The 21,560-nt window shown below is 35.8% G+C and overlaps 1 protein-coding gene across 2 annotated transcripts; it reads left to right on the plus strand.

Moving 5' to 3' along the window:
* The first annotated feature begins 11,821 nt into the window (after window positions 1–11,821).
* On the plus strand, window positions 11,822–17,356 carry LOC142620521 (glutamate receptor 3.3). 2 transcript variants are annotated; one of them, XM_075793886.1, is made up of 7 exons: window positions 11,822–12,107; window positions 12,748–13,136; window positions 13,270–14,615; window positions 14,713–14,990; window positions 15,833–15,864; window positions 15,974–16,377; window positions 16,652–17,356. In XM_075793886.1, exons 2-7 carry the CDS (start codon window positions 12,875–12,877, stop codon window positions 17,123–17,125), a joined length of 2,796 nt encoding a protein of 931 aa, XP_075650001.1. In that variant the 5' UTR covers window positions 11,822–12,107; window positions 12,748–12,874; the 3' UTR covers window positions 17,126–17,356. The 2 variants fall into 2 exon arrangements, with proteins under 2 accessions (XP_075650001.1, XP_075650006.1); XM_075793891.1 differs by lacking the exon at window positions 11,822–12,107 and adding an exon at window positions 12,130–12,505.
* The last annotated feature ends 4,204 nt before the right edge of the window (window positions 17,357–21,560 follow it).

Below are 21,560 nucleotides of genomic sequence, written 5' to 3' on the forward strand. Positions count from 1 at the left end.
TTTTATTTTGGCCATTTGAAAAAAGGCTCATGCCTTATTTTTCCACGCCGCACCGGCTCCCCGAAGACGGTGTTGACCACTTGTGGGGGCATGGGCCAGCCCCGCCGGAAAATCCCGCGTAGGCCTATTGTTGTTGTATCGGTCCGACCCGAAATCCCTCCTTTCTTCGTGGGATAACCTTCGCCTTGCCCCTTTCCCTGCCGATCTTCCTCAACCCTTTTGTACTCGTCGATGCGATCCATCGGGCCGACGTACGCTTCTCGACAGTGCTCTTCGTTAAGGATTTCCTCAAGTCATGCTCGTTGGTAGGCCGACCTTGAAGGTCCTTATTGCTACATCGTCAAAGTCTCCGTCAATTTCGTTGAACATTTCCCGCACCGGTCCGAATATGTTTTCGTGGTTTCCCCTTCCCTCATGGCCATGGATAGTAAAGAATCCAATGGACGAGGAACTCTACCGCACGTGATAAAGCGAGAACCAAATGCCCTAGTAAGCTCTTTGAAAGAATCAATGGAGCCTCGCCCTTAGCCGTCAAACCATCTCATGGCTACGGCCCTAGGCTAGAAGGAAAAATCTTGCATAACAAAGTTTCATTCCCGGAATGCACCGCCATTCTCTCGGCTGAAGTGGCTTACGTGCTCTGCAGATCCGTCCGACCATTGTAAAGAGTGAAGGCCGCTGTGTGAAGCGCCGAGGCAACCTTCCTTCTTCCAATCTCGCGCGCGAAGGGTGACCTGGAGATTTGGTGCAATGCTCTTCCCATTGCGTCATTTCCTAAGCCCCTGTGGGGTAGTCTCCGCCACGTCTCCCATGCATTGTCTTCTTCGGAAGAGGCATATTCACCTCGGGGGAGTTCTGGATCTTTGCCCGTAATTGTCATCCTCGGATCCTTCCGAAGAGGGGTCGAGGCTCCGAGGAGTTCTCCTTCGCCTCTCGTGGCGCAATCTCCTCTTTAGGCCGTCAATCTCCTTCTCGCATGGCCCCGGCATTTCTTTCATAAGGAGCTCGCTTCCTCCTTGCGAATGACTTGCACTTCTGATGGTATGTGTAGTATGTACACTTCCTCCCTGCCTCTCTCCGTGATCAGGATGCAAGGAGAGATCTTCACGCTCGAGAGCCCACGGACTCCGCACCGCGTCGTGGTCCCGATCCTACCATGATGTCCTAAACTTCCTTAAAGACTAAATTCTACGTACGGCGCCAATTGTAAGGACACAATTCAAGTTCCCAAACTACGACCGGGGAGAAAAATGGGCTTGAAAGACCTTTCTTTACAATGAATTTGTAGAGGATGGGCTTGTAATTTAGATTTCAAGGATGGTTTAGACAATTACAAAAAGAACGGGCTTTCGTGCCCAATAGAAGAACAAAGAATCGTTTGCAAAGAGTAAGACCGAGAAATCGTCCCTGATTGTGTCCGAGGATGGTTTCTAATGATATTTCTCAAGTTTGGATACAAGTGTTGATTATCATTTACTATTGGCTCTATCTCTTTTACTCAGAAAAGTCCCTCCCTTCTTCGTATGCATTTCCTCCTATTTATATCCTTTCCTTTCCCTACATCACCATCCACTTTTCTGGTTGCAATCCCCCTTTTTGGATACTTGTCCCATCCATTCTTCCCTAAAGCCCGCCGGGATTAGGGACCAAGTTCCAAGCTCGATGTTCGTGTCCCATCCTTCCATCTATACGCCGTGTATCAATTTAGTAGCTTTTAATGTAATGGCTGTAGGCCTTTATTTTTAGACATTCCACCGTTCTTTCTCTCGCCCTCCACGTATACCGTGCATCCCCATAATTGTAGGACTCATTATAATATAACCCAGGGATACCAAACTTCTCTTTCTATGTCCTCGGCCTTGAAATCCGAGGACAAATCTACTCCTCGGACGTGTTTGGATATGTAAATAGTCCACGACCATTTTGATGTCTTCGGATTTTGGGTTTCCAGCCCAAAATACTTCGTTGGGCCATCCTTCATATGCTATTGGGCCCAATACCCCTACACATATAATTTTTAATAATTTTTTTTAACTCCTAAAATAAAATTTTGAACCCCCTGACTCTAAATTTTGTTTAAACCCGGCTACTATAAGTTTGAATATGATCATCTTAATGCTTCTTTCACAATATTTTCATGATAATTTAACAATAAAGGTTAAGTGACAAGTTGTAACTGGTTTTTATCAAGATCCACAACTAATATCACTTTTTTCCTACCTTTAACAACTTACCACATAGGTTTTGTTATGAAAGTGTTGTGTTAATAGCACTACTCCTAAAATGTTTCAAATTTTTGCTCATACGTTAAAAAAAAAAAAAAAATTCCAAAACTTTGGCTTTTTATATTGACAACAGAAAAAAGTTGTTTTTCTTTGCACTTTTCTTCTTCATCAACAAAAAAGTACACCTTTGTTAAAAGTTAAAACCAATAGATCTGTATCTATATTTGTGATTCTTTCCTCATTCTCTCAATCTTTCTTTTTCCCTTCTATGTTTTCTTAGTTTATTTCTTTATTTGATCAAGTAATTTGATAAATGCTCTATAGATTTCCAAATCCAAAATGTCTTTTAGTGCTTGCTTCAATTTCAAGAAACTAACCACGTGTATGGTTAAGAAGTCATACATCTCAAAAGTTAAAACTTATATTAGTTACTATTTTTTTTCTTCTTAGGTTGCGTTTGGCTCTATGTAAATCGAATTCCGAGTGTAAAATGAATGCAGGGGAAAATGAATTCTCTTAAGGAAATGAAATCCAAGTGTTTGGTTCTACAATGAAAAATAGTCTGGAAAACTCTTTCTCGTGTTTAATAACATTCTGAAAATGCTATTTTCTTACAAATTTTCACATTTTCTCAGCTTCCAAATAAATTTTATAATAGAAAATTTCCAAATATACACTTTAACACAACCAAAAATCAAAATAAAAACATTGAGCAAGAGGAAGAAAGAAGGAGATCGGAGGGAGAAAGAGTGACAGATTGAGGGAAAGAGATATAGATCGGGAAAGAGAGAGATCAGAGTGGATGGAGGACGGCGACGGTCAAATCGGGTGGGTTTGGGGGTGGAGTGGAGGGGGCTGGTGGTCGGTGGTGGCCAGATCGGCGACGTTGAGCAAGAGGGAGAACGAGATCGGTGTGTCGAGAACGAGCTTGGTCTTGGGTGGGTCGAGAACGAGATTGGTTTTGGGTGGATCGGTCTTGGGTGGTGATGATCTAGATGGCGGCGCCGATGAGCTTCTAGCAACGACTATGATGGCGACTCCGATCTTTCTCTCTCTCTTTGGGGTTTCACACTCATATCTCTCTCTCTCTCTCTCTCTCTCTCTCTCTCTCCACTTTTTCAGTATGTAAAATGTGGTTTGAAGGTAAAACAACTATTGAAATGGTTTTACGAGTGAGAAGGGGTATTTTACGGTCAAAGTGTAAAACATTTTCAGTTTGACTATATTTTTAGTTGGTGTCAAACACACACAATGGTGTAAAATACTTTCCGAAACTAGTTTTCATGTGAAACAAATGCAGCCTTAGTTTCACATTTACCGTTAATTAGACTCTAAGAGACTGACCACGTGTATTATTAGTTATTTAATTATATTTATTTATGCATTCAATGGTTGTTTTCTTACCGATATTTATACTAAATTATATTTAGAATACTATTTTAAATTATTGTATAAAATATATAATATGCAAGTTACACATGTAAAAAAAAAACTAATTTTATTAATTTGCCCCTAGGAAAAAAATCCTAGAACCGCCACTGTGCATGTCAATGTCAAAAAGAAAGAAAAAAACTTGTTAATGTCATCAATTATTTTATAACTAATGGCATTTTTCCTCATTTTTTTTCTTAGAGATTCAATGTTTAATCCACCGTAGGGGTGAGATTCCAGAAAATTAAAGTGAGGGAAAAAAAAAAAATCAAACCAAGTGCAATTGAGATGGGGATCATACAAGAGGTCACAAAATATCTAGAACTACAAATTTGCCACAACTTAATGATACGTGCAATTGTGCGCAAACTTTCTCAATACCTATCGAACTCCTTTATTCCTTTCAAGCAAAAGAGTTGGAACATATATAGTAATGAGTGTCGGCCAAATAAAAAAAGAATCTCCCACTCTCAAAGTTTCCATTAATATAAATTGGGTCATTTATGAGTCTATAGTTACCTATAAGATTGTATACAGAGTTGAGTTGGTATAAAAAATTTATAATTGTTCATTTAATTTTATTTTGAACACAAAGTTGAGCTTGCACTCCTTACTAAATAAAATTACCGCTCTGTTTGTTTTGCTGGAAAACTTTCTGTAAAGATAGTTTTCCACATTTTCCAGTGTTTGGTAGCACAAAAAAAATTAGTCAACGGAAAACTATCTTTAGTCAATAAAAAATCCTAATAAAAATAAGGTTTATTTTTTATAGCTTGTTTTTCAAAAAAAATTTCTGGAAAACAATCTCTATCTCAGAGTACGCTCTCTCACTCTTTCTCTTTACCCTTTTCTTTTTTCTTTCCTCACACCCTCACTATCACTCACTCTGGTCTCTCCTCTTCTATAGATCTCTCTCCCTCACTCTCTCTCTATATTTCTCTTCCCCTTTATAACACAGTTTTTTGAGTATATTTTTTTTCCTTCATTGCTCAGTAATTATTTCATTCCTTTCTACCAACTTGCAAAAGAGAATATATTTGTAGCGGTAATTATTCATTCCTCTCTACCAAAATCTCAATTCTTTACTTTGAATTTCAAACTTAATTTTATTTTTTTCTCTAAGAAACTTTTGGTTTGATGGATTCCATGTATAAGTTTTTTTTTTTTGCACATAAAAGTGCTAAAAAATATATAAAAAAAATAAATAAGAAGAAAGAAAGAATGAATGAAGTAAAAGACGAAAATTTTAAACATAGTGCCTATATGGCTCTAAATTACTTTTACATAGCATAATTTTTTTTGTTGATAGATAAATTATGCAGATATTATGTAGTGATGATATATTATGTAGATACATTATATAAATACATAATTTTGAGTAATATTAAAGACTTCTGGTTGACCATAGTAGACAATTAGTGTACTAGCAAAAAGAGTAGAAAATGAAAAGTTATTGTTATTTTGTACTTATTAAAGATGTATTCTCCTGTCAATTTTATGTATATAGACAAATGGTTAATATATATATATATATAAATGTATGTGTGTGTGGACGTTCCTGTTCATATGTATTAGTAAAATGAGTGGTATAGATTATGAAAATTTGACAACTAATTTTTATTGTATCTATTGTCAAAATTTTAGTATGAAAACCAAATTCATCCTTGGTTTTTTTTTTTAATATTGATTACATTAGTTAGTTTACATAATACGCATGTTTTAAATTACACAAGAAATATAAAAAATAAAAATAAAAATTTGCATACCAAACACCAGAAAACATTCTCAAGCTCATTTTCAAGGTCGTTACCAAACACTGAAAAATGATATAGTTTTCTAAAAAATGCTCTTTGAAAAATAAACTATTTTCCAGAAAATGTTGATGCTGAAACAAACAGAGCGTACATATTCAAACTTCATTCATTTTCTTATCGAACAAGCTCTACGAACTACTTAATTAACTTATTCTCATCTCATAGATAATAAAACCATGTTCAAAATTTATTACCCGTCACAACAAATTTATAAATTTTACTCTGAATGAGTTGTTCATATTATCATCAAAGGCAGCTTGAACTTGTGGCTATAATTAAAGAAAACAAAAGAGGCTATTGTTTTGATTATTACTTGCACGGCTGCTTGCTGTGCTGGGCCGTTTGTCACAAAAAACCAAATCAAGTAAATGTCACAATATTGTCCACTTTATTCCTTCCTTCACTACCACGGTGGCCCCTTTTAAACATGCAAATTAAATATGCAATCGCCTAGCTACGTCTATGTCGTTCTTATCTCTTCCACGTGACAATGTCATTTTGGATTCTCCTCGATCATCTCTTTGTCATCCCAACATGATATTCACATTTGACCTTTTTTCCTTTGCCATAAGAGAAGCTTTTTTATCGATATGGTTAACTCTTTGTTCTGGATTTTAGTGGATATGGCTTACTCTTTAGTCTTTGCCATAAGATCGAGAAGCTTTTTTATGGATATGGTTCACTCTTAATTTGCTCTGGATTTTACTGGACATGGTTTACTCTTTGCTATAAGAAAAGCTTTTTTCTTTTATCTTCTCCCCTTCTTTTTTTTTTTTTTAGTTACTTTTCCAAAATTCCCAAGTGTTAAATATTAGCATTGATACACCATGTTGAATATGCTAGTATAGATGCGGAAGCAAGTATAGAACACAATAACACACGAGGGTTACGTGGTTCAGCCTAACGGCCTACATCCACGGAGGAAACCCTAAAGGGCTATATCAATAATATATTAGAGTGTAATACAAATCCTATATTACAATGAACCATAACATGTGTATATATAGTAGACTAAACCCTAAACTAATAGAATTCTAGTACAAGTAGGAGACTTGACTTGCATACAAAGTAGAATTAAGCTTGGGTTTATGCTAATGGGCTAATATATCTCTAACACCCCCTATCAAATTCAAGATGGAAATTTGATGAAACCTTGAGATTTGATAAGGTTGAGAAGATTCCTTGAATGAAGTTTGGCTCTGTGACGGTAGTTTGAGGAAGGTAATGGTCTTGCAGTGTTCATGCGACTTCTATTAGTGGCATGACTATACCGCAGAGATTTGGCGGTAACAGTGGAAAGCCAAAGAAGATGAACGCAGCGAATGAACACTGAGAAAGACAAAGATTGCTCTTAATACACCGTAAGGACAGAAAACCATGGCCATAGGAAGGTGGCTCTGATACCATGTTAAATATTAGCATTGATACACCATGTTGAATATGCTAGTATAGATGCAGAAGCAAGTATAGAACACAATAACACACGAGGGTTACGTGGTTCAGCCTAACGGCCTACATCCAGGGAGGAAACCCTAAAGGGCTACATTAATAATATATTAGAGTGTAGTACAAATCCTGTATTACAATGAACCATAACATGTGTATATATAGTAGACTAAACCCTAAACTAATAGACTTCTAGTACAAGTAGGAAACTTGGTTTGCACACAAAGTAGAATTAGGCTTGGGCTTATACTAATGGGCTAATATATCTCTAACACCAAGCATATATTATTGCGAAGACACGAAAGGGACTGGAATTTGGAAAAGCCTACCTATGGCTGCTGCATGCAATTGCAAAACGTAAAGCATGTATTTGATATTAAAATCTAGATCCTTTACCCTTAATGTTTTCCTTCCTTTTCCTTTTCTTCTCAAAAAAAGAAAAAAAATAAAGATATTCAATCCCTAACCCTACCTGTTAGGTAGCGAAAATTATATCCTGTACCCGGCATATATGCCGGGTACAGGATATACCCTCTCGTTAGGTAGACCTCGAACCGGAATAAAATATTCAACTTAGAGGCAAAATTTATAACTAACATATATGTCGTTGCAAAGATACCTAGAAATAAAAACATCTATAACTTTCATGTACTTATATATAAACATACACGCACACTTAACTCAATCTAGACAATAAAATGTAACACATGTAAATACTAGATAGTGTTTTAATGCTAGAAAACCCATTAAAGAAAATGAATCATCCATTACACTGTACGTATTTGTTACATTTAAAATTCCATTTATAATATGAATAATCCTTTTTTTTTTTAATTTCACTTATATGTAATGATTTTTTAGTAATTAAAAAAAAACTTTAAGTATAACTTATGCTAGTCTTGTTAAACTCATAAAATGATTAAATTATAATAATTTTAAACCATACAGTAACCATTTGTGAATCTAAACCTTTAGAAAATCAAATTATTATGGAGTTTATTATATAATTATTCCCAAATTTTATTAATCATATATTTATTATTTTGATATATACAATAAATTATTACATCAAGAATTTTAAATTTTAACTCCTTTGAAAGGTATTTTTTTTTTTTTTTGGAATTTTTTTTCTTCTCTTTGATTAAAATTGTTACTCTGTTTTTCTTTTATAACTTTTGAACCTTAAAACCCATTGATAAAGTATAAAATATATTTTTTTTTCAATGAAGCCTTGCATTTAAGAGAGATATATAAAAATAAAATACATAAAAATATAAAAAAAAATAAACGAGAAGAAAAAAAAAAAAATCAAAGTATAAAAATTGGGGGTGCTGGCTCAACCCTTGCCTCCAATATAGGAGACCATAGGCAAGCCACCACTATCATATAGGTAAGGACTTAAGCATGAGATGCTAGGAACATTTATTTTTATTATATAGAATCAAAATTTGATTTTTTTTGGGAGAAACATCAAAATTTTGAAGTTAACTTTAATACCGAAGTTTATTTCAAGACTTTACTTTAGTTGACGATACAAAAATAATATAAAATAAAAATAATAAATGTTTTACTAATGTACGCTCTTAGAACATATATTATCAGGGGTGGAGCCAGGGAGGTCGAGGGGGGCACTTGCCCCCCTGGTACCACCCAAAAAATCTATTAATATTTCTTCTATTATATTATATAATACTATAAATGCATTTAAAAATTATATAAATAAATGGTTAATTAATAGGATGATTTATTAAACCAAAACCAAAACCCTCCTATATAACATTTTTATAATTACAATTTCAAAATGATTTTTTTTTTTTTGTAAATAAATCCCTAATAGATAAATAATATAATGAATATGTTATTTTATTTTGAATTTTCTTACGTTCAAATATTTCTTAATATACACATGAATGAATTTTTATTTTTCAAATTTATCTCAACTACTATATGTGTGTGTGTGTGTGTTCGCTTGCATGTGCGTAAATGTGATATCAAATGTAATTTTCGCCCTCCTCAAGTCAGATCCTAGCTCCATCACTGTATATTATTAAACAATTAAAAAAAAATTATGAAAAAAAAGTGACTAACTCTTTGACAAAATTTTCAATTTTTCATAAAATTATTTTTTAAAATTGATGATTAATATGAGATATATATTAACCGAACCTATAAAAAGAAAGAAAAAAAGAAAAAGAGAGAAGAGCCATTTGACCAACTTCAAAACTTATGTCCCACCTTGTGAAACTCTAGTTAATAAATTAAAACCCATTATCTAAAGTGGTGTCAACATCTTAAGAAGTTCTGCTCACTTGTCCACCTTAAAGCAGGTATGAAATAGTATTATTGTGATATCAGATTGGATGATTTTTATTCTCAAAAAACAAAAAAAAAGATTGGATGGTTTTTTGGGTATAAACCGTAAGGGTCCGTTTGGTTGGGAGGATGGAAAAGTGAGAGGATAGAAAATAGAGGGATGATGGAAAAGTGAGAGAATAGAAAAGTTTTAGTTTTCCCCATTTGTGTTTGGTTGAGAGGGTGGAAAAGTGGAAGGATGAAAAACTTTTTAGTTTAGTTGAAAATAAGGTTTGTATAAATTTATCATCATGTCCCTCTTAAATTAAACAAAAAGTAAAACATTATACTTTTAAAAAAAATTGTGTATAGATGAAAGTGGACATTTTCAAAAATAACATAAAAAATCATCCACAAGTGTTTTCTTTAAAAAATAAAAATAAAAATTAAGAAAAGAAGAAGAAGAAGAACCCACCACCTGACAAAACCACAAAAGAAAAAAAAGAAAAAGAAAAAAGAAGCAAGCCAACGTTACAAAGGAAACTGGAAAAGTCAAACAAAGAAAAAAGAAAAAAAAGAGAGCCAATAATGTTAATTAGAGATGGGGCAGTTTTGTCCAATTATTTCTCCCACTTTTCACTCAAATTTTCTCTCAAATTTGGAGAAATTGTATTTTGAAGGGGAAGGAGAGAAAACTTGTAGGCCCCACCACTTTTCTCTTCCCCTCCCCTCTCAACCAAACAGTGAAAAATGTCATTTTTCACCATATTTTCCTCTCTCTATTTTTCATCCTCCCTGTTTTTACCCCAACCTAACATACCCTAAAGTTTTACTTGTGATGGTTTGTTCGTATACGCAACGTTCTTTAAAATATTTTCCACTTTATTGCTCTTGATTGTGGAAAAAATTTTCCATTATTCAATTTCAATTTTTATCATTCCAAAGTATCCAAACACTAGAAAATACGTGAGTTTCAGTTAGCTCAACTGGTAAGTCTCTGATGGAAGAATAAGATACTTGAAGTTCAATCCTCGCTTACATCAAAAACCGATTGGTGTCTTGATCTGATGGTAAAAAGTTTGATAATAAAGAACTATAATTAAGAGTTATAATCAAGAGCAAATGCTATAGGTTATAACTTTATAAAAAATACAAAAAATAAAAGTTTTACTCTTAAATCTAATTTTGTTCGAATTTGTATAGCGTTGGATTCTTTGACCAAAAACAATTATGCATTTTAATTAATTATACTAATATAATTTAGCATTATTGGCATTTCCAAAAACTATATTTAAAGATATATAATAAAATAATAACATGAAAAAAATGTTGATTTTTAGAAGTTTGTGTGACAATATAATAAAGTGTTGTCAACAAATTTCAAAAGTTTTAATTTGATGTTATTGTATAGATCTAGATCTAGATATAATAGATTGGTCTATGTGATCCTCCACATGCTCAAAGGAACTAAATCCTATAGTGTTTTAGCAAAAGTCAAGGTAAGGAAAAAATTGGAGTTAAAATTTAAACATGACTCCAAATTTAAGACATATAATATGATCATTGAATACATATAATAATATACATCATTATCTTTTTTCTTCTTCTTTTTGCTGAGAATAATATACATCATTATCAATATATATATATATATACACACACACATTAGATGATATGGAAAATAAAGGTACATTAACAAGTATTTTAAGAACATAACTTAAGAAGTAATAAATAATAAATTATAAGGTGTAATATATATATATATCTTTTTTTTTTAAAGAAAAACTTGTTAATTCATTAATTTGCATGTACAAATGAGTAATGTTATATACAATATTTTTTTATAGTAAATTTCACAACCATAATTTTACCGATTATTATTAATTCTCATATAGATCCATAAATAAAAATCACTTAAAAATCTATCATTGACAACTTCTCATTTCAATGGTTATGAATTGTGTTGTGAAAATGTGTCCGACGGTAGACTTATTGTGCACTCATTTATTTATTTTTGTTAAAAACTTGTGTATACCTTAATTGATATTTTTTATAAGAAAAATATAATCTATAAAAATTACGTACTTGGGGCATTATGTATCATCTATTTATAAAAAAAATGTTTGTTATAAAAAAAGTTATAAAAAATACTCAGGGCATTATGTACCTAGACGTTGTTATATGGCTTAATTTTCTTTTAATCTAATACCTCTTTACTTAAAAAATTTACTCTCATACAAAGAGAGAGTAATAAAGTAGCTAGATAAGTAGTTAATTATCGAGACTGTCTAGTGTGGATGACAGATGTTTCTCTACAAGTTTACTCAATTATTTGAGCTGATTTGATCGTTTGTCTTAATAAAGTTCGATCTCTTTCTTCTAAGAAAAAACCTCTTTACTTAAAAAAAAAAAAAATTGTTATAAGACTTACTTTTCTTTTAATCTAATTCCTATTTACTAAAAAAAAGAAAAAGAAAAAGAAAAGAAGAACTTGAATCCTTGGTGGCTTGGTGCATTCGAGCTAGCGTAAATTCGCACGTGCAGGGCAGAATACACAAAGGGTCACGGAACTCAAGTGTATTCTGGAATGTCTTTGCAAACATTAACCAGTATGTCTGAGACTGTGACGGTCCTGAAAAGTAATGGTTCGGTCAACAAAGGTCTCGACTTGTGTGTTCTCTAAAACTAGATTCCCACATTTTACTTCTTTCCCACGTGAGCTTCAATTCTGCTTGTCCTTTTATGCTTCATACTGCTTTTGTTGCTGTTAAATGTAAAAATCCACATACCTTATTTCTCTCTTTTAGTGGTTGGTTGGTCCTCTCTACCAACTCCACAAAAACAAGAAACTAATAAAGGAAGAAAGAAGGAAACAAAGAGGGAAAATTTGCCTTTTCAGGTAAGTTTCTCATCTGGGTTCTTCAACTTTTTCATTTACACCACCTCTACTTGTTTTGGTGTAATTTTTTTTTCTGAGGACATGTAAATGTGTATGGAATCAGGAGACAACCTGGGTTTCATAGAACCAATACTTAGCTCCAGCCATCATGGATGACATTTTATAATATTTAATTGAGTGGCATAAAAAAAATATTTTTTAATATGGGGGCTTTAATTTTGAAGATAGAATCTGATTCTGGTCTATGCAAACATGGTAGCTTTTATTTTAAGCGATTGTTACTTTTTGTTTGTTGTTAATTATAAAATTATTGATGATAAAACTGAGGGAAAGAAATGAAATGATTGAAGCATAAGGGTCATTTTGTCCTATGCAACCTTAAACAACCAAGTGTTAAGGTATTTTTGTTGGGTCCCTAGAGATAAAAACTTTGATTTTTGATTGTTTGCTTTCTAGTTTTTTAATCTGAACTTCTTTTTCTCTTTAATGTCTTTTAGAAATCAGTTAATATTAGTTTGAATTTAGTTTCCTTTACGTTAGTTCTGATTGTTTTACCATCTCTTGTCAGGACTGACCTTAGACCTTTCTTTCTTTGAAAAATGGATTTTGCAACTTTTTTTTGTTTTTTTTTGTTTCCCAGATGAAAATTCTTTATCCTGAGCTCTGATGGGTAAGTCTTTGTTCTCAATTCTGCGCTAATTATCTTGCGGAAACCTTGGGTCAGTTTATTCTTGAGGCAGGGGAAGAAATTGTTCTGCTTGTTCAAAATGAATCATACTTGGTTTATTTTGTCGCTACTACTCTATGTGGGGGTGTTCCCATATGGTTTTAGTAAGAATGTTTCAAGACCTGCTATTGTGAAAATTGGAGCTATTTTTACATTTAACTCTACCATTGGAAGAGTTGCCAAGATAGCTATGGAGGAAGCTGTGAAAGATGTCAATTTCAATTCCAGCATTCTCCCTGGAACAAAACTTAATCTCACTATGCAAGATTCCAATTGCAGTGGATTTTTTGGAATGGTTGAAGGTACTATATTTTCCCTCAATTTACTGTCAAGTTTCTCGCTTGATTTACTTATTTTTATTATTAGGCAAGAATCTGTTCTAAAAAGAATCTAATAGCCCCAATCATGTGCACTGACTACTGTGTGGAATTACAGCTTTGGAATTTATGGAGACTGATACAGTTGCTATCATAGGCCCTCAATCTTCTGTAGTTGCCCATATTATATCCCAAGTTGCGAATGAACTCAAAGTCCCTCTATTATCATTTGGGGCGACTGATCCCACTCTTTCTTCCCTTCAGTTCCCCTTTTTTGTTAGAACAACACAGAGTGATTTGTACGAAATGACAGCAGTGGCTGATATTGTTGATCATTATGGGTGGAAGGCTGTGATTGCCATATTCATTGACGATGACTATGGGCGGAATGGCATGTTAGCATTAGAGGATAAGCTTGCTGAGAGGCGCTGTAGAATTTCCTACAAGGCAGGAATTAGCCCAGGGTCTGGAGTTAATCGGGGTGATATTATGGATCTTCTGATTAAGGTTGCATTAATGGAATCTCGGATTATTGTTCTGCATGTAAATCCTGATTCAGGATTCTTGGTTTTATCTGTGGCACAATATCTTGGAATGATGGGCAATGGCTATGTGTGGATAGCAACAGACTGGCTCTCATATTTTTTAGATTCTGCTGCCCCTCTTCCTTTAGAGAACAACATGGATTCAATGCAAGGAGTTCTTGTTTTGCGCCAACATACACCAGAATCAGATAGAAAAAGAGCCTTTTTCTCTAGGTGGAAAAAATTAACTGGTGGCTCTCTGGGTTTGCATTCGTATGGGCTTTATGCTTATGATTCTGTTTGGCTGCTTGCTCATGCTCTTGAGGCATTTTTTGAACAAGGTGGGGTTATTTCATTTTCGAATGATTCCAGGATACATTCTTTAGGAGGCGGTAATCTTCACCTTGAAGCAATGAGCATTTTTGATGACGGAAACCTCCTGTTGAAGAACATCTTGCAGAGTAACCTTGTTGGTTTGACAGGTCCTATTAAATTTAACTCAGATAGGTCTCTTATTCTTCCTGCATATGATATTATTAATGTGATTGGAACTGGGTCTCGACGGATTGGTTACTGGTCAAACTATTCTGGTTTATCAGTTGTGCCTCCTGAAACGCTGTATGAAAGGCCACCTAATCGGTCAAGCACAAACCAGAAACTATACAGTGTAATCTGGCCAGGAGAGACATTAACAAAGCCCCGTGGATGGGTTTTCCCAAACAACGGGAAGCTATTAAGAATTGGTGTTCCTAACAGGGCCAGTTACCGGGAATTTGTATCTAAAATACAAGGGACTGAGAACTTTAAGGGTTTCTGCATAGATGTATTCACAGCTGCTGTAAGCTTGTTACCTTATGCTGTTCCATACCAATTCATACCCTTTGGAGATGGTCATAAAAACCCAAGCTATGCAGAGCTTGTGCATTCGATCACAACGGGTGTGAGTACTACATTATAAATTAGATTTTCAAATTCAAAATTATATGAAGTTATTTATTTTTTTATTTTTGGCTAATTCTCACATTTCCCTGTTACAGCAATTTGATGCTGCTGTTGGTGATATTACAATTGTCACAAATCGGACAAAGATTGTGGATTTTACACAACCATTTGCTGCATCAGGACTTGTTGTTGTGGCTCCATTTAAAAAATTGAACTCTGGTGCTTGGGCTTTCCTGCGGCCATTTAACGCACGTATGTGGACTATCACTGCCTGTTTCTTCCTTGTTATTGGAATAGTTGTGTGGATTCTGGAGCATAGGATAAATGATGAATTCAGGGGCCCTCCTAAACGACAGCTTATAACCATTCTATGGTGAGTTATTCAGTTGCCACTTTTACTTGATGTCCTCACACACATGCACACGAAAGCTATAACAAATTAGGATAATTATGGTTGTTGATAGTGGTATAGAGGGGATTGATGGTGGCAGAATATTTTGACTGTTGCACATAGGGCATAAGGAAGTCTATATGTAACGTATCTGCTGGATAAGATTTTTTTTAATAGTAAAATTTTTGGGATTAGTGAGTAATATATAATAAGATACAGACGTCAATTGGGTGGATGAGCCTGGGTGGACGCATTCTTGTAGAATGTAGATGCCTACTGAGCTTTGACCTTACTCTATGTTAAAAGCTTGTTTGACTATGCATTCAAGTTTCTATTGTGAAAACATTTTCTCACTGCAACCTCAGTTAAGATCATCCAGCCTACTTTTTTCTGAAAACATAGACAAACAGGATTCCGAATTGCTCATTAAATTGAAAACTTTCAAGTTACAGTGGGTCCAATCAATGACGAAGCCAGACTATTTTCTTTTTTTTGGGGGGGGGGGGGGCAATGTGTAAAAATTAATATATAATTTTTATTTTTCATAGCAATTAGAAGGAGGAGGGGTTTAATACATAGAAAGGTTCCAGTATCATCAAAGTGGTTTGCTGGTTTTTCTTTTCTTTTCCCCGCCTTCTGCTGTACTGCTAAATTGCTAGTCATTTATCTCTTAGTACCATTCAGAAGTTTATTATGGGGCCTCTAAACCATGTTACATATTTTAATAGATTATTTAGATTAGTCACCTTCGAAGGCTGTAGATCATCTTCCAAGTATCTAAATAATTGGTTTCTGATCCATCTTATGTCTGCCTAACCTTGCAGGTTTAGCCTATCAACCATGTTTTTTGCCCATAGTAAGTAAAATTCAGGCCCTTTTCATACACATTATGCAAACGGCAGGGCTGAATGCAGCATTTTTAATTTTATTGAGTTGATCTCTCTCTCTCTCTCTCTCTTTTGCAGGAGAGAACACTGTGAGCACCCTTGGTCGTATGGTGCTAATCATATGGCTCTTTGTGGTTTTGATAATTAACTCAAGCTACACTGCGAGCCTGACATCAATCCTCACAGTGCAGCAGCTGTCATCTCCTATTAAAGGGATTGAAAGCTTGAAGGAAGGTGACGAGCCAATTGGGTACCAAGTGGGTTCTTTTGCTGAACATTATTTAGAAGAACTTGGCATATCCAAATCTAGGCTTGTTGAACTTGGATCACCTGAAGCATATGCTCAGGCGCTCCAGAATGGTCCTAAGAAAGGAGGTGTTGTAGCTATTGTTGACGAACTCCCATATATAGAACTCTTCCTCTCAAGCCAGTGCAAATACAGGGTTGTAGGTCAAGAGTTCACCAAAAGTGGCTGGGGTTTTGTGAGTATCTGTTTTCCAGGAGCATTCTTAACAAGAATTTAGATAAAATGCATATTTTTATTAGATATAAATGGATCTATTGAAAAAAAAAAAAAAGAACAATGAAATTCTCCTTTGCATGGTAACTGATACAGTACATGTTAATTACTCGATTGAGGTTGGAAGTACTTTAGTAATTAACCTACTTTATCTGATTTCTATTTAGATTTTAGCCTATTGTAAATGAGAAATGCAATTGTTTGACCCTTTTTTTCTTTTGTCTTTCGTATGATAGGCTTTTCCACGGGACTCTCCATTAGCAATTGACTTGTCAACTACCATTCTACAACTGTCTGAAAATGGTGATCTCCAGCGGATTCATGATAAGTGGCTGTTGCATAGCGCTTGCAGTTCAGACTCCACTGAAATTGAATCAGATCAGCTTCAACTTAAAAGCTTTTGGGGACTCTTTCTTATTTGTGGAGTAGCTTGCTTCTCTGCTCTCTTCATATATTTTGTGCAGATTATGTTACGGTTATGCCGTACCCCCCCTGACTCTGTTTCAGAGGGTTCAAATAGCTCACTTTCAGTGGGTGTCCGGAGATTGTTTTCATTGCTAGATGAGAAGGAAGACCTCTCAAATCAGGGAAGTAAAAGAAGGAAAGTGGAAAGATCATTATCTGACAATTCTAAGGAGAGTGAGTTGGGGAGTATTACCAGGAGACAAACAGAGATTACTGCTGGGAGCAACATTAACTCGAGCAGTTAACTCACTTATTCATTTTACAGTCCTAATTGTATCATTACAAGCTGGTGATTAACTAAATTGAATCTAGATCCTACTCTAAATCATTATAAATGTTCATACGTGCTTGTATAATTTATTTTTGTCTGGAACCCATGAAAAAAATAGGTACTTTATTATAGGAATATGTGTATATGGAAGCATTTTGCTTTCAAAGATCTTGTTTTATACATGTCAAAGGATTTGAAATTTGAATGCCATTCCTTTTTTTCTACAATGCTAATGTTGAAATATACCATATTTTACTGACTTTGTCAATTTTGGTCTCAGATCTCCCAACATTATACATACAGACATGAATATATATATATATACACACACGCATACATGTATACATATAGCCACCGTATTTGTTGCAGTAGATGTTCAAATGCTGAGGACATTGCAACTTCCTTTATTTATGCCCTTCCTCTCAGGTGTTGTGTATGTGTGGTCTAACTCCTAATCATTGGGGTTTGGCATCAATTCTACCTTCCACAATTGAAAATCTGGCCCAAACTGAAGCTAGAACTAGTCAAATTCATGCAATACGTGGAAAAGTGTAATGTAATTATTTACGTTTCACATGTGTGATTGAAACATAATTTAATAAAAAGATTTAAATTACATAATTATAATATTGTTTTATATAGAGAAGATGTTACCAAAATATATATTTTTTCTTTCCAAATATACCATACCCGGTTGACTAATTTGAACATATCTAAAAATATAAAAAAGAAAAGAAAAAAAAGCACACCTATAATCCATGGAACACATGTAACATGTTACATTAAGTTTTAATTATTATATAAGTTTATAATTGTAGCATTTTAAAAAAAAAGGTATAATGCCTATATTATTGAAACTTGAATTTAAATGTAATTTTTTTTGTTGAATATTTATCATTTTTATTACTTTTTTAGGGCACATATTTTAATTTCTAATGCCTAATTTTTTGTATTTTTTAACCCAAAACTAAAGCATTTGACCCAAATAAAATAAATGTAAGGACACGAAAATTAGGGGCCAAAACCCATCTAGAATAGTGAAGCCTGTACCACCTAACTAGGCCCAAACAGATAAATATTTGTTTAGAGAGTGGATAAAATAAGTCGGGCTTAAGTCCGAAGATTCAAATAGGAAGGGAATGAAGAGAAGTTAAGAACAAGTATATTGATGGTTCTTTACAAACTCGCCCGAGGATGATGTTCTTTTGCAAGGATACACACTGTTCTCTCTCTCTCTCTCTCTCTCTTCTTACTATTTTTGTTCTAATCTATTTTTCTTGATTTTTTCCAGCCTCCTTCATCTAGAAGTTCTCTTCATTTGTATACTCCTATGCTTCTTACATCCTAACCCTTCATCTGCAATCCTCTAGGTCCTCCTTAGGACACTTGTCCCATTAGACTCCTATTGAAGGTGGTAGAAGAAGCTGCTTAGCTGTGAACCTACTATTCAGAGGTCGTTTCCTTATCAATGCAACTGATAAAGTTGTTGCCAACCATTTAATGTGGAGGTAGTAGGTGAGCTTTCATAGGAAACTTCTTTCAACTACCTTGACTCTCTCTCTAAACGCCATTCTCTCCACCTAAATTTCTAGGAGGTACTTTGTCTCTTCCCCCCTTTCCACGGGCGACCCCACTCCTCGAGCTTAAAGTGCTTTCACCCGAGAAACGAACGATGGTTACAGTGGTTTTATCCTACCTCGGTCCTCGGGCCTCCACAAGAGCCCCCTAAAACCTTGCTATTAGCCCTGAGGTAAAAAGTTAGGTTTTAGTAGCGCCACTTCAATTGATACGTACTAAATGCGTTCCCACGTGGTAACATCTCTTCATTTGTCTTCAACACATTCTTGACGTTTCGGTATCCATGATTTCACATTTATTGTGTTAGACGACTACTTGTCCCCCCACGTTCTATGGTGTGATGGTGATCATACAGTTTTTGTTTATCCTGATTTATGAGCGGGAAATTTACTGCTCATTTTTTCACCTCTATATAAGGAGAGGTTGTTGCTGACTTTGCTCCATTTATTCATCTTGCAATTTTTTCGTTGAAGCAGCAGTCCGAGGAGAGGTTCTTCTATCGCTTGTAGGTGCGTCTGGATTTATTTATTATTATACATAGATTCTTTATTACCTACACCATAAATTTCCATGGGTAGATTTGCTAGGCTAGTGGATACCCCCGAAGGTGTGGCTGCCTTTAGGGCTCAATATAGGATCCCTGACAGTGTTGAACTCCAACACTGTGAGCTAGACGAATGGCTGATCATGAACAGACCTCCTGGTTCAATAATGATTTCGATGATTGTTTTTATAGAAGGCGGGATGGAAATTCCCATGGGTAGTGTTACTAGAGATTTCCTTATTAACTATAGGTTGTCCCTTACGCAATGTTCCCCCAACGTCTTTAGGGTCCTCGGTAGTGTAGACATGATAAACCGAAAGATGGGGACCAATCTCACCTGGCATGACGTGAATTGGGTGTACAATTGTCAAAAAAAGAAGGATACCAATTGCTACGTCAAATGTAGGGTCCCTGCCGTTAGGTTAATTTCTTATATGCCTGAGTCAAATAAGGGCATGGACGAGGACTTTCTCGTCGTCTTAAGAGGCTGGCATGAGGGATTACACTGTCCCACCCAAGATAGGGAACCAAGTAAGGTTCCCACAGACCGTAGATGAGCTTAAGGCTTTTATACTTATTAAAAGAAAGCTTTTATAAGGAATTTTACTAACCTATAATTTGTGTTTTATGTTCCTTTGCAGACGAATTTCACATCGCCTTGGTCAAGAGTTTAGTGAACTTTCCCGATCTAAACTGAATCCTTAGGTCAGAGATTTTCCTTCACAAAGACGGCTAACTTCGGGTGGTGCATGTAATCCTTGGGTTTGAACCCATTTCCAAACGTTTTCAAAGCCCCAAGCTCGTAATTAAAGCTAAGGATCTGAGGCTAGCATTAATTGACGTAGCGGCCCCCGGTTTTTAACAACTCCCCTTCCATTTGGAACTCAGGACGCATAACTGCCAGCCCCACTCATAACCAAGTTACTCAACTCCCAGGAGCAACCCATACCTTCTGACGATGAGGCCAAGGAGCACACACCTGAACCCACTCAGGTGGTTACAGATAAAGACTTTGAAGTCTTCTATCCGCAAGAGGATCTTGAAGACCCCTCCGGCCCCTCTCATCGTTGTCTACCACTTGCCCAAGTTAGCACCAGCCAAGAGACAACTAACATCTCTAAAGGCATGGTGCTGCAGGAGAAAACCCCGGACTTGCTGGCGTTGCTCACCACCCATGCTGGGGGTGCTTCCCTAGCAGTCCCTGTGGTGCCCGGACCACCAACTCCTTCCCCTACTCATGCGTACTCTGGTGACGCTGTTGACAAGAAAAGAAAAAGGGGCAAGGGGTCTGAAGTCGCTGAAGAGGGAGAAATCATTCGCCCGACGCAACAACCACCGATGAAGGAGCTCCGAACAATAAGGGCTCAACAAAAAAAGAGCGCCCCCTTTGGGACCTCACAAAGTTCTGAGGGAGGACAACATGCAAAGGCCTCCATATGGAAGCCCTTATTTGTGTTGAGCTCGGGGGACCCATTGATGGACGATGCCACTCTTAGGGATCCTTAGAAGGGCAGGTCGGGTATTTTATTTGAATGCCTAAAAAAGGCCCTTCTCCTTCTTAAAGACATGCTCGAGCTTCAGTCTTTGCGAAAGCGTGAGGTTTTCCAATCACTTAAGAGAGACCTCGCTAAGGTATATACTCAACCTTTTACCTTTATAAATTTATATAAAACTTGTTCAAGTACTTACACTTAATGATCTTGCAGTCTGTACAAGCAGCTTTTGTTGTTGAGGAGTGGGTGGATCACGCCTTGGGCCACGCCTGTGAAGTTGAGGGCAAGCTGGAGTCAGCTGAGAAGGCCTATGTTAACTTTGAGATGAGGCTTAAGGACACCCTATTCCACCTAGCTGAGGTGGAAAAATCACGCAAAAACGCTAAGTCTACCTTGGTTGGCTTTGAAGAGTCTAGGGTTGCTTTGAAGAAGGCCAAAACTTAGCTGGCCTTGGCCATCAAAAAGACTAAGCAGCAACAAAAATAGCTGGAGGCCAAGGATGCTGAGAAAGCTAAGGCAGAGTAGGTTGCCTATGATGCGGGCATGACTAAAACTACCCAAAGTCTGACAGCCCAGCTCAGGGACATTGCTCGAGCTTTCTGCCTTGAGGTCTGGGGTGAAGCCCATAATGTTGCTGGAGTCAGTGTTGATTTAGAGCTTCGGGCTACTGATACGGTATACTATCCTCCAGCTCTAAGCATTGCTTTTAGCTGTACTCAACCCTAAGCTGATCCAAGCTCTGCATCCGCCTTGGCCCAGGCTACCACCACTTCAGTTGTTACACCTACTGCTGA

This window comes from Castanea sativa, chromosome 1 (genome assembly GCF_040712315.1).
Source record: "Castanea sativa cultivar Marrone di Chiusa Pesio chromosome 1, ASM4071231v1".
Classification (NCBI taxonomy): domain Eukaryota; kingdom Viridiplantae; phylum Streptophyta; class Magnoliopsida; order Fagales; family Fagaceae; genus Castanea; species Castanea sativa.